This window comes from Xyrauchen texanus, chromosome 5 (genome assembly GCF_025860055.1).
Source record: "Xyrauchen texanus isolate HMW12.3.18 chromosome 5, RBS_HiC_50CHRs, whole genome shotgun sequence".
In the NCBI taxonomy this organism is placed as follows: Eukaryota; Metazoa; Chordata; class Actinopteri; order Cypriniformes; family Catostomidae; genus Xyrauchen; species Xyrauchen texanus.
In genome coordinates this window covers 40,412,010-40,425,134 of record NC_068280.1, presented here as the reverse complement: position 1 = coordinate 40,425,134, position 13,125 = coordinate 40,412,010, and the positions used below count along the sequence as shown (strand labels likewise).

General features: G+C 50.1%; 1 protein-coding gene across 1 annotated transcript in view; it reads left to right on the top strand.

Moving 5' to 3' along the window:
* Positions 1-13,125, top strand: part of LOC127643740 (ankyrin-2-like) — a 91,493-nt gene that overhangs the window by 70,766 nt on the left and 7,602 nt on the right. The window contains exons 45-46 of the mRNA XM_052126596.1: positions 6,747-6,830; positions 7,025-7,189. Of these exons, the coding sequence (XP_051982556.1) occupies positions 6,747-6,830; positions 7,025-7,189 (249 nt within the window). The remainder of the gene's footprint in view (positions 1-6,746; positions 6,831-7,024; positions 7,190-13,125) is intronic.

Genomic DNA, 13,125 nt, shown 5'->3' with positions numbered 1-13,125 from the left:
AAGTTACCAATGTTTTGATGTCCCTTCTCTTATTTTATGTGTACCTTTGCCTTAGTGGGTTAAACCAAACAAAATGTCTAGGTTATGTATGTAACCTCCGTTCCCCGATGGAGGGAACGAGACGTTGTGTCAGAGAAGCGACACTAGGGGTCTCTCTTGAGCGCCGATATTCACCTCTGAATTATGGAAAAAGGCCAATGAGAGTTGGCACCCAGTATTTGCATGTCCCGCCCCCGGACATACGGGTATTTAAGCGGCGCAAATACGGGAGTTCATTCAGGATTTTTCTGAGGAGCCGGAAATGGTCCGGCCACCACAGTGGCTCGGCTCAGCGACGTGTCAGGGGAGACACAACGTCTCGTTCCCTCCATCGGGGAACGGAGGTTACATACGTAACCTAGACGTTCCCCTTCTGTCGCTCTCTCCACGTTGTGTCAGAGAAGCAACACTAGGGGTCCACTTATAAAAGTGCCATGCGCTGAGCCGTGTACGTGAACTGCTGTTACAGGAGCGAGCAGGTATTCTTACGTGCAGGACGACCAACTGTATCAGGCTGCACGTACCCTTCCCCAATGCCCCATTTAAGCCATCAGGATTCCTTATCGTTACCCTGGAAGGGGGAACAAGGTGCTGGCCGCGCCTCTTTTCTCTCTATGTTTCTCGCATAGAGCAACTAAGGCCGGGGGCCCTTACACACATTGAGGGAAGGGGGTCTTAGCCCTTATTAGGCGTGGCCTCCCCTCTCGGGTAGGCCACGCCTACCCGAGAGGGGAGGCAAGTTTAAGTGGCAAAACCATCAGAGGCCTGACTTAGGGCCTATTTGGAAAATTTGGTGCGGTGGTGGATCCAGCCTCATAGAGGGGGGAACATACAGCACGGCAACCAAGGCAGCCGTGACTGCCTAAGGGAAACACGGGAGTCCGCTCGCCACAGGGGACAGAACCGTGGTGTTACACACAGGGGGAGTCCGAAGGAGGCCTTACCTGTGGAGCACCTATACCAGTACAGGGTAGCTTGCGGTACCCACAGTGGCTTGGGTCAGCGAGTTCCTCCGCTGAACTGCGACCCACGAGGGCTAGGGAGGAATCAACCAGTGTCCCAAACCTGGGATCTCCTGGGAATGAAGGCGCACTGTTTCCCCTGGTTAGGGGGAAGGGCGCTAGGTGCAAGCGATTCACCCGGTCAGATCGTGGGCGTGCTATCGAGTTCTACGGGCTCGGTACCTGAGAAAACACAGGATGATATTGACTCAACTCGGAGATTGTAGAATCTCGCAAAAGTGTTAGGTGTTGCCCAGCCCGCTGCTCTACAAATGTCTGCTAGGGCAGTGCCCCTAGCCAGTGCCCATGAGGACGCAACACTCCTGGTGGAGTGGGCTCGGACCCACAAGGGGGGGGCACAGCCTGGGTGTGATAAGCCAGGGAAATGGCGTCGACAACCCAGTGGGCGAGTCTCTGCTTGGAGACAGCGTTCCCTTTCTGCTGTCCCCCAAAGCAGACGAAGAGCTGCTCAGAGCGTCTGGTGCTCTGTGTGTGGTCCAGATAAATACGCAAAGTGCGTACTGGACACAGCAGTGAAAGGGCTGGGTCTGCCTCCTCCCGGGGCAGCGCTTGCAGGTTCATCACCTGATCCCTGAAGGGTGTGGTAGGAACGTTGGGCACGTAGCCCGGTCATGGTCTTAGGATCACGAAAGTGTCTGCTGGACCGAACTCCAGGCAAGCGTCGCTAACAGAGAACACATGAAGGTCCCCGACCCTCTTGATGGAAGCGAGCGCGATCAGAAGGGCGGTCTTGAGAGAGAGGGCCCTGAGTCCAACTGAGTCAAGCGGCTCGAAGGGGGGTCTCTGGAGTCCCGTAAGGACGACCGAGAGATCCCAGGAGGGGAACAGGTTAGGCCGGGAGGGAGTTATCCTCCGGGCATCTTTTAGGAACCTGACGATTAAGTCGTGCTTACCAAGAGACTTGCCGTCTACCGTGTAGTGGTGGGCCGCGATAGCGGCGACATCCACCTTGAGGGTGGAGGGGGACAGCCTCCTCTCCAGCCTCTTCTGAAGAAACACGAGCGCTGACCTAACTGCGCACTTCTGCAGGTCTTCGGCTCAGGAAGAACACCAGTCCGCGAACAGACACCTCTTTAGAGCGTAAAGATGCCTGGTAGAGGGGGCTCTGGCTTGATTGATTGTATCTATGACGGTCGATGGTAGGCTGGCTAGATCTTCTGCATCCCGTCCAAGGGCCAGACGTGGAGGTTCCAGAGGTCTGGGTGCGGGTGCCAGAGCGTGCCCCGTCACTGAGAAAGAAGGTCCTTCCTCAGGGGAATTCGCCAGGGAGGGGCTGTCATGAGGAGCATGAGGTCCGAAAACCAAGTCCGGGTGGGCCAGTAAGGGGCTACCAGAATGACTTGCTCCTCGTCCTCCCTGACCTTGCATCGCACCTGTGCAAGAAGGCTCACTGGGGGAAATGCGTACTTGCGCAGCCCCGCAGGTCAGCTGTGTGCCAACGCGTCTGCCCCGAGGGGAGCCTTTGTCCGGGCATACCAGAGCGGGCAGTGGGAGGTTTCTTGGGAGGCAAGCAGGACTACCTGAGCCTTCCCGAACCAGTCCCAAATCAGCTGGACCGACTGGGGGTGGAGCCTCCACTCTCCGCCAGGCAAGCTTTGTCTTGACAGCACGTCCACTATCACATTGAGGTTGCCGGGGATGTGAGTGGAACGCAGTGACTTGAGTCGCTGCTGACTCCAAAGGAGGAGACGACGGGCGAGCTGTGACATGTGGAGGGAGCGTACTCCGCCTTGGCGGTTTATGTAGGCTACGACCGTGGTGCTGTCTGTCCTGACTAGGATGTGTTTGTTCCAAATTAATGGGAGAAACTTCTGCAGGGCCAGAAAAACAGCCAGCAGCTCTAGGCAGTTGATGTGCCAGCGCAGCGGGCCTCGGTTCCACCAGCCTGCGGCTGCGCGCCCGTTTCACACGGCGCCCCAACCCAATTTGGAGGCGTCGGTTGTGACCAGAACGCGTCGGGACACCTGCTGCATGGGTACTCCTGCCCTTAGAAAGCAGAGGTCTGTCCAGGGTTTGAAGGTTTGGCGGCAGGCAGAGGTAACTTTACGTTGCAGCGTGCCGCGGCGCCATGCTCGTCTCAGGACTCGAGTCCGGAGCCAGTGCTGAAGTGGTCTCATATGCATCAACCCCAGCGGCGCGGCCGCTGCGGAGGATGTCATATGCCCCAGGAGCTGTTGGAAACATTTTAGCGGGACCACGGTGCCCGGCTTGAAGGAAGCGAGGCATTTCAGCACTGACTGAGCACGCTCGTTGGAGAGACGTGCTGTCATTGAGACTGAGTCTAACTCCAGACCGAGAAAAGAGATGCTCTGGACCGGGGGGAGCTTGCTGTTTTCCCAGTTGACCTGAAGCCCCAAACGGCTGAGGTGGCTGAGCACCTGGTCTCTGTGTGCGCATAGTAATTCTCGGGAGTGGGCCAGTATGAGCCAGTCGTCGATGTAATTGAGTATGCGTATGCCGGCTTCTCGGAGCGGGGCAAGAGCTGCCTCTGCGACACGAGGGGACAGAGACAGGCCGAAGGGGAGGACTTTGTACTGATATGCCTGGCCGTCGAACGCGAACCGTAGGAAGGGTCGATGTCGAGGGCGAATTGAGACGTGGAAGTACGCGTCCTTCATGTCTACTGCTGCGAACCAATCTAGATGCCGGACGCCAGAGAGAATTTGTTTCTGGGTGAGCATTTTGAAAGGGAGTTTGGACAAGGTCCGATTGAAAACTCGCAGGTCCAAGATCGGTCGTAAGCCGCCGCCTTTCTTGGGTACTACGAAGTAAGGACTGTAGAAACCCTTCTTCGTTTCGGTTGGAGGGACAGGCTCTATCGCGTAATAGAAGAGGCGATTTCTTCGCGCAGGGAATGGGCATGTTGGCCGTGTACTGCGGAAAAATGTACGCCCACGAAGGGGGGCGGAGACCTGGCAAACTGAATTGCAACGTGGCGTCCCGAGGCTCTGGTGCTGAGAATAAACTCAAAGCACTTACCTTGCTCCGCGCATCCGGCAGGGGGTGGGTTCGTGACTGAGGAGGGGGGACAGGGGGTCGTGGGGCTGAAGGCGGGGACACGCGTCCATGGAGCCGGGACTGTTGAGGCCTGAAAGCAGAGTGCCGTGAGAACGGCATTTGCGGGCCAGGTGACCCCAGAGATAACAAGGAATTAGCTCTATAGAGTGTAAAGAATTTAACAAAAGCTGGGCTTGCTCAGCTCGTCATGCACGTCCGGGAAGGAATCCGGGGGGCGGCTGTGAGCAGCGAACATGCCCGCAGAACCAATTAAGCCCAGGGAAGCATAGCGGACCTTCTTGCGTCAGGCTCAGACTGGGCGGAGACCCGAAGGTGGCGGCCCAGGCGAGTTATCCGCATCCGATGCCGCTGTTACGCTGTCCGATGCAGCGGTGATGTCATCATCCAATGCCGGGGAGCTCGAGGGACCGGACGGTAGGCTGTTAAGCGGACCGCACTAATCCCGAGCTCGGGGGAAGCAGGCAAGCGTGCCGGGGAGGCAGGAGGTTTTCGAGGGATTTACCCGCTAAAGCGCCCCGCTATTCTCCCCAGATCGTTCTCCATCGCCACGGTGCCTGCCTCAATCCCGTGAGGAAGGAGGCGAGGCGCTGGGGCGGCTGAATTGGCTCTCTCTCACTACAAGAGAAAGCAGAGATCGCAACGCTGCCGCGGTTATGTTCTCACACTGAAAACATAACCCATTGGAGCCGAATGCTCATCCCGAGCTCGGACGGAAACAAGCAAGCGTGCCGGGAGGCGGGGGTTTCGAGGGGGTTCACCCGGCGAAACGGAGCCCGTCACTGTCCCCAGATCGTTTTCATCGCCCGCGGCGCCTGCCTCAATCCCGTAGGAAGGAGGTGAGGCGCGGGGGGCGGCTGAAGCGGCTTTTTTTCACTACAAGAAAAAGCCTACGACCGCAATGCTGTCATGGCTATGTTCTCGTACTGAAAACATAGACCATTCATAAAAAGGCTGCCTGTGTGTGATCGCAACCCAGGAATGCAAGGCAGTTTGTTTGGCCGTCAGAGGTGGGGAGAATCAACGCATTCAGAAACTATACAGAGGCGGAAAATCGTCTTTAAAAAGACGCGTCCTGAGAAGGACGTTCAACGCCGCTGTGTTTTGCTCTTTTAGAGCGAAATTCACTCTTTTAGAATAACTCTTTCGAGTTGTCTGCGCTGTCGAAGCGCCCAGAGGCAAGAATACACAGCCGTGCACGAATGAGAAAGCCGCTGTTATGCACCGTCAGATCCAACAGCATGCAGAGCATCAGAGGATTAAACAGGAACTTGGTGTGTAACTCGCAGCAGACTGCATGCATGACCATCGGCTCCGAAGAAATTTTCTGAATGAACTCCCGTATTTGCGCCGCTTAAATACCCGTATCTCCGGGGGCGGGACATGCAAATACTGGGTGCCAACTCTCATTGGCCTTTTTTCATAGTTCAGAGGTGAATATCGGCACTCAAGAGAGACCCCTAGTGTCGCTTCTCTGACACAACGTGGAGAGAGCGACAGAAGGGGAACTTCACTTGATATTTGATCTTTAGGGCAGATGCTCACAAATTCTGAGTTCGGTCTTAGGAGTGTATGAGAGGGGGCAGCAATACATTTATTTGTGCAAACAAATTTATGATTTTTTGTTATATCTTATATATATTATATATTACATTTCATATATACTGCTTGGTTAGGAGATTGATGATGCATTAGGTGTGCTGTCGGATAGCTCTGATGAGGATGTGCTGACCACCAGAGTGGTCCGAAGGAGAGTAATTATTCAGGTACAGACCTAATAATTAGGGTCTCAGAACTGCCTGGAGAGTGCTTGTTCGATATTAGAGCTTAAGTGTGAAAGCTCTTTCGGTGTTTCTTAACATATGCTATGCATTTGAAACTTTGTGTGCCAAGACTTGCTGAATAATCTATCCCAAAACTGTCATACAATAGTCTCTAACTGGCCTGTAATTTCTTTATGACTGCAGTATAAAAACAATGACCTTTCTAATAATTTACAATTTTGCAGACGATGGGAAATTTAAGAGATTACATTTTGTATTTCATAGTTACCGTATGTTTCAAAATACCTTTGTGAAATGTATAGATAAGACAAAGCTGACTTTGATATTGAAACCTAAAATTGATTGGTAATACAGAGCAGTTAGAGACCATCTGGAGGCTGTTTTTTGGGTGTTCCATTAACATTGGGCTTCAAAAATAGTGATATATCACTGTAATTAGCAATAATATCAAGCATTTTGACTTATTATTTACCTGAATGTGTGCAGCTCTAATTTCCTTTTGAAGAAAGTTTCATTTTGTACACTGAAACTACCTGATATCCTGCATTTTTCAGCTGTGGTTTTACCTCCCTGCTCTCCGATTGTTGATAGAAGTTGTCCATTTTACACCGACATGAAGTACATTTTACCTGAGAACATTTTATGATGTCTCCTATTATGTTTACAGTTTTACTGGAGTTGTTGAACCTAGATCACCATAAAATGGACAACCTCTACAGCAAGTGTGCTCCTTCCTATATTATTGTAATAATATTTTCATCATATTTCTACTTATCTCCTCTTTTGCTAACCCTAACCTTTACCCAAGTCCAGCGCAGCTGTTTTCTCATATGGAGAGCACTGCTTTAGTATTAGACATTGATTGTGTGTCTGGTTTCTTCAACAGGGTGATGATGTTGCAGATATTCCTCCACACTCTGTAACCGAAGAGCAATACACAGATGCACAGGGAAACTTTGTAGTAAAGAAGGTACCCATTCAAGATTTCCATCCATCCATCCATCCTAAATTTGACAGTGTTGCCTGCCAAATTTTTTTTATATATATTTATATTTTTAATATCCTTTAGAAAATTATTTTTCACATTTTATCCTTACTTTCAACCTTAAAAGTTCTTTTTTTATGGTGATTGTGACACTGAATGCATGTCTGTTACCGGTCCAGGTGACCCGGAAGGTGATTCGACGATGTGTCTCATCTGATGGTGCAGAGAAAGAACAGGTGAGGGTGGAGGGCTCCACTCAGCAGCCTGTCAGTGTGGCACAGAGTGATGGGTTTTCCAAAGTAATGAAGAGGACAGTACTGAAGAGTGAAGGACATCAAACAGAGGTATGTGTTTGTGGGTTTACTTGGCTTTACTTTGGGGACCTTTTTTTTCCCTTGGATTGAGTTTAACGGATTTGTTCACCCAAAAACATTTTCTTATCATTTACTCACCCTCATGCAACCCCAGATAAGTCTTTCTTCTGCTGAACACAAACTAACATTTTTAGAAGAATATTTCAGCTCTGTAGGTCAATGCAAAGCAAGTGAAAGGTCCAAAAAGCATATAAAGGCAGCATAAAAGTAATCCATAAGACTCTAGTGGTTTAATCCATATCTCCAGAAGCGATATGATAAGTGTGGGTAAGAAGCAGATCTAAGCAATTTTTTACTGTAAATCTCCTCTTTCACTTAGATTCTTCTTCTTTTGGTTTTGGCGATTCACTTTGTGCATGGATAATTTATAGTAAAAAAGGGACCTTCAAAGTTTTGCCCACCATTCACTTGCATTATATGGACCTACAGAGCTGAGATGTTCTTCTAAAAATCTTTGTTTGTGAACAGCAGATGAGAAAGAAAGACATATCTGGGATGACACGAGGGTGAATAAATGTTGTGAATATTGTAATTTTAGGGTGAACTATCCCTTTAATATGACTAAACCTCCCTGTAGGTGTAACGGGGCTGCCGTAGGCGGGGATCAAACCCGGGTCTGTGGTGCTCAAGTGTTTGGTGTTCTACCACTGAGCTAACTCCCCGATAGTTGAACCCAAGCATTTCTTCAAAAAAAATATAATCTTTTAATAGTTTTAATAGTTTTTTCCACAAAAACTGAGAAATAAAAGAGACACAAGGGTCAATAAGTACAACAGGGAAAAGACTTATCTGAGAACTGGTCATGGGAGGAACATGGAGCAAAGGCTCAAGACTGAACACAAAGGGGAGAAACAAACAGACTTATATAGGGTAAAACACAGGCGAAGGGAATGAGGGTTGATGAGCGGATGGTTGAAGTGGGTTAGGGGCGTTGGTGCCATCTGCAGGAGTGGAGAGGAGCATTGCATGGGAGGGCCAGGGGAAACACCCCCTGCTGGTAACAGCACCCTGAAGAGGAGATCCCTTACAGGAGTCCCTCCCCTAGGAACGGCTCCTGACATTCTCCAGTCAGATCCCTCGGGATTGGTGGAACTCTGCGATGAGGGAGAGATCGAGGATGTCTTAAGCGGGGACCCAGGTCCACTCCTCCAGGCCATAGCCCTCCCAGTCCACCAGATATTGGGTTGTCCCCCGGACCCGGCGAGAATCCAGCAGTCTATGGACGGTGTATGCTGGTTGGCCATCAATGACATGAGGTACTGGGGCAGACTTCCTAACAGGAGACAGAGTGGAGCAAACAACAGGTTTTAAGCGTGAAACATGAAAAGTGGGGTGAACCTTCATGGACCTGGGCAGACAGAGTCGGTAGGAAACAGGGTTGATCTTCTTGAGGACCTTGAATGGGCCAATGTAGCGTGGAGCCAGCTTTCTGGACTCCACCCACAGAGGAAGATCTTGGCTAGATAGCCAGACACTTTGCCCTGGACGAAGCGTGGGACCCACCCTCCAACGTCAATTAGTCTGCTTCTGTTGTTGTCGGCCAGCTTTCAGTAACGCAGCATGTGCTCTCTTCTAAGACGTACAGACATTCGTACAGACATTCAAAGGGGGACATGCCTAGGGAAGAATGGAAGAGGGTGTTATGAGCAAACTCAGCCCAGATTAATCGAGGACTCCAGGTAGAGTGGTTATCAGAGACCAGACATCTTAAAGTCCTCTCAATGTCCTGGTTGACTTTCTCAGTCAGGCCATTGGACTGGGGGTGGAAACCGGATGACAGGCTAATGGAGGATCCGATGAGTCAGCCAAACGCCTTCCAGAACTGTGATGTGAACTGTGGGCCTCGGTCAGAAAACATATACTGCGGGAACCCGTGGATCCTGAAGACATGCCTCATTAATAGTTCAGCAGTTTGGTTTGCAGTGGGGAGCATAGGCAAATGTAAGAGGCGACAAGTTTTAGAAAATCTGTCTACCACCACCAGAATTACCGTATTTCCTTGGGATTGAGGTAGACCAGTGACGAAATCCATGGAAATGTGGGACCAAGGGCGTCTAGTGGAAACAGCAGGCCATGAGGGTGGGTCTTGGGTTCCTTGTTCTGGGCGCAGGTGGGACAAACAGCGACGAATGTCCGGACATCGCCCTGAAGCTTGGGCCACCAGAACCTCCTCTGGACAAGCTTGCAAGTCCTGGTAGTTCCCAGGTGTCCTGAAGGGAGGGAGGCATGAGCCCACTGCAAAACCTCAGAGCGAGACGGATAGGAACAAAGAGGAGCTCAGGAGGGCCATTACCTGGTCCTGGTTGCTGCAATTGGGCCCTCTTGACAGCCGTCTCAAGGTCCCACTGGATGGGGGCAATCACCCAGGAGGTAGGGATAATGGGTTCTGGACAGGACTCCCCCTCTGGTGGATCAAACTGCCTCGAGAGTGCGTCAGGTTTGAGGTTTTTGGAACCTGGGTGATAGGAGAGAGTAAAATTGAAACGGTTAAAAAAGAGGGCCCGACGGGCTTGTCGGGAGTTCTTTGCCTCCTGGATGTAGGTGAGGTTCCTGTGGTCCGTCCAAATGAGGAAAGGGTGTTTGGCCCCCTCCAGCCAATGCCTCCACTCCTCCAATGCCATCTTAATGGCCAGCAGTTCCCTGTTCCCAGTATCATAGTTCCTCTGCGTTGGGTTAAGCCGCTGAGAAAAAAAAGGCGCACGGGTGAAGCTTATTATCATTCTTACCCCTCTGTGACAGGACAGCTCCGACTCCCACATCTGAGGCATCCACCTCCACTAAGAAGGGTATCTCTGGATCAGGGAGGATAAGTATGGGGCAGATGTGAAGAGTCGCTTTAGCATGTTGAAGGCTTGGTCTGCTCTGCTGGTCCACGTAAACTGTCCGGTTGATTTCTTGGTGAGTGAGGAGAGAGGCTCTGCAACAGAACTGAAGTTTCTGATAAATCTTCTGTAGAAATTGGAGAAGCCAAGAAAGTGCTGTACCTGTTTCACAGAAGTTGGACAGGGCCAATCCAAGACTGCTCGAATCTTGCCAGGATCCATCTGGAGGCAGCCCATGAACACACAGAAGCCGAGGAATGAGACTGAAGGGACGTGAAATTCACTCTTCTCCAACTTCACAAAGAGTTTATGCTTAAGTAGCCGCTCAAGGACCTGCTGAACATTCTGAACGTGTTCTTGGGAGTTGTGGGAGAAAATGAGAATGTCGTCCAGATAGACAAACACGAATTTGTAGAGCATCTCTCTGAGGGCGTCATTATTGAATGCCTGGAAGACAGCTGGGGCATTCACCAGGCCGAATGGCATTACCTGGTACTCGTAGTGGCCCGTTGGGGTGTTGAATGCGGTCTTCCACTCATCTCCCTCCTGGATTCTAACAAGGTGGTAAGCATTCCGGAGGTCTAGCTTGGTGAAGATGGTGGCACCCTGCAGGATCTCAAATGATGTGGACATGAGGGGAAGAGGGTAGCGGTTCTTGACAGTTATCCGGTTTAGACCTCGGTAGTCAATGCAGGGTCGAAGGCCGCCATCCTTCTTTTCCACAAAGAAGAAACCGGCTCCTGCAGGCGAGGTGGAGGGGCGGATGAACCCATTATCCAGAGACTCCTTGAGATACTTCTTCATGCCTAATCTCTCAGGTCCAGAGAGGGAATAGAGTCTACCAGGGGTGGGCAGGTACTGGGAAGCAGCTCGATAGCGCAATCATAAGGTCTATGAGGGGGCAGTGAGGCAGCTCTGTCCTTACTGAAAGCTTCGAGGAGGTCTGCATACTCCGAGGGTACTCGGGATAACTCGGGAAGAGGGGTTACAGACCTGGGTTTATCCGGCTCCATCTCGAGAGGAGCCAAGACTTCCGTGGACAGGGTCTCGGGAGCAGAGGTATAGTTCCGCCTGGCGATTCCTGGAGAGGGTCTTGGGAATGCTCCTAGTGGATCTGGGACACAGCAGAAGGCGGAATCAGAGACACGGCAGTTGGTTCCCCATGTTCTAACCACCCCTCGGGACCAGTCAATGTGAGGGTTGTGCGCTTTCAGCTACGCGAAGCTGAGAATTAGAGGAAGCTTAGGAGAGTGAATCAAAAGGAACGGAATCTGTTCCTGGTGTTGCCCCACCCTTAGCTGGAGAGGCGGGGTACATTGACCAACCTGTCCGGAACCCAGAGGGCTGCCATCCACTGCCATAATAAGAAGAGGTCTAGGTAGGTTAACAGACTGTATAGAGAGGCTCCTGGCCAACTCGAAATCCATAAAGTTTCCTGCGGCCCCTGAATCTACAAAGGCACTAACCTGATGATGCCGAGTGCCGTGGGTAAGGGTGGCTTGGAAGGTCAAACCAGCGGTCGCTGAGCAGGGGATGGTCCCTACTCTCGTCCTGGCTCCCCTCCTGGACGAGAGTTGGCTTTTCCCGACAATTCAGGGCATGCAGAGCGAAAATGGCCTGACCTGCCACAATAGAGACAGCATCTCTCCCTCATCCGTCGGTTGTACTCTGCCTGGGAAATCCTGATTTTACCTAGCTGCATGGGTTCCTCAGAGTTGCTAGGGAACGAAGGCAGTTTAATGGGGTTAGCAGACTCCCGCAATCTGACCTCCTGTTGGTGTTCTAGAAGGCGATGGTCTACCCGAATGGCCAGATCAATGAGAGACTCAAGATCAGGTGTGGGATCTCGGAAAGCCAGCTTGTCCTTAAGCTCAGGAGACAAAGCATGATGAAAGGTGGCTCTCAGCTCTCCGTGGCAAGGGTGCGGAACTCGATGGCGAACTCCGCTACACTCTGGGTACCTTGAGCGAGGTGAAGCAGGCGAAGATCCACATCTCCCTTACTAGCGGGGTGAAGGAAAACTCTCCTCATCTCAGAAATGAAATCTTGACAATTGGTGGTAAGTGGAGATCCACAACAGGGAAAAGACTTATCTGAGAACTGGTCACGGGAGGAACACGGAACAAAGGCTCAAGACTGAACACAAAGGGGGAGAAACAAACAGACTTATATAGGGTAAAACACAGGTGAAGGGAATGAGGGTTGATGAGCGGATGGTTGAAGTGGGTTAGGGGCGTTGGTGCCATCTACAGGAGTGGAGAGGAGCATTGCATGGGAGGGCCTGGGGAGAATGCCCTCTGCTGGTCTGGAGGAGAACAGCACCCTGAAGAGGAGATCCCTTACAGTAGGGACATTCTTTTTTTTAGGAAAAAATATAAATAAGCTGGAGTGTGTAATATCTGCACCACTAGCATCTCTAAACGAAATAGCACAGTTAATACATTTTCAAACAGATTCCAAAAAGGTACCCCATCTTCCATTGATTGTACAAAGAGATAATCCCAAACTCTCTGTCAGGCTGGATGGGTCTCTCATAAAAACAGAGGAATGCTTTGAAAATGCCACAGTGTTAAACTTTTAGGTAAAATCAACCTATACATTTCTTACTTATAGTTGATCCTGCATATTAAGATGGCATACAATATATAGACACATTAGCTTTAATTCAAATGCATGAGGTTTTCTTTTCAGCTAGGGTTCAGGTTTGAGTTAGGGTAAGTTTGTTTCATAATATTAATCTTTACATGAAAAACAATAGGAGTCTATGGTGTCCTTATATAAATAGCTAAGATAGATAGCTTTAGATGGCTAGTATTTGCAGGTATGTGTTTTAACTCTTGTGCACATTCATTTGAGAAAGAGAAAGAAAGACCTTTCTTAGTTAACCTTAGTTTGTAAAGCATTATTACAAATCATCTCTAATATATATATATATATATATATATATATATATATATATATATATAAACACACACACACACACTCTTACACACTTGATTAAATAATGGAACAAATAAAAATCACTTACACTAAATTAACTTAATCTGAATTGAATCACTTAAACTAAATTAACATTTTCGAAAT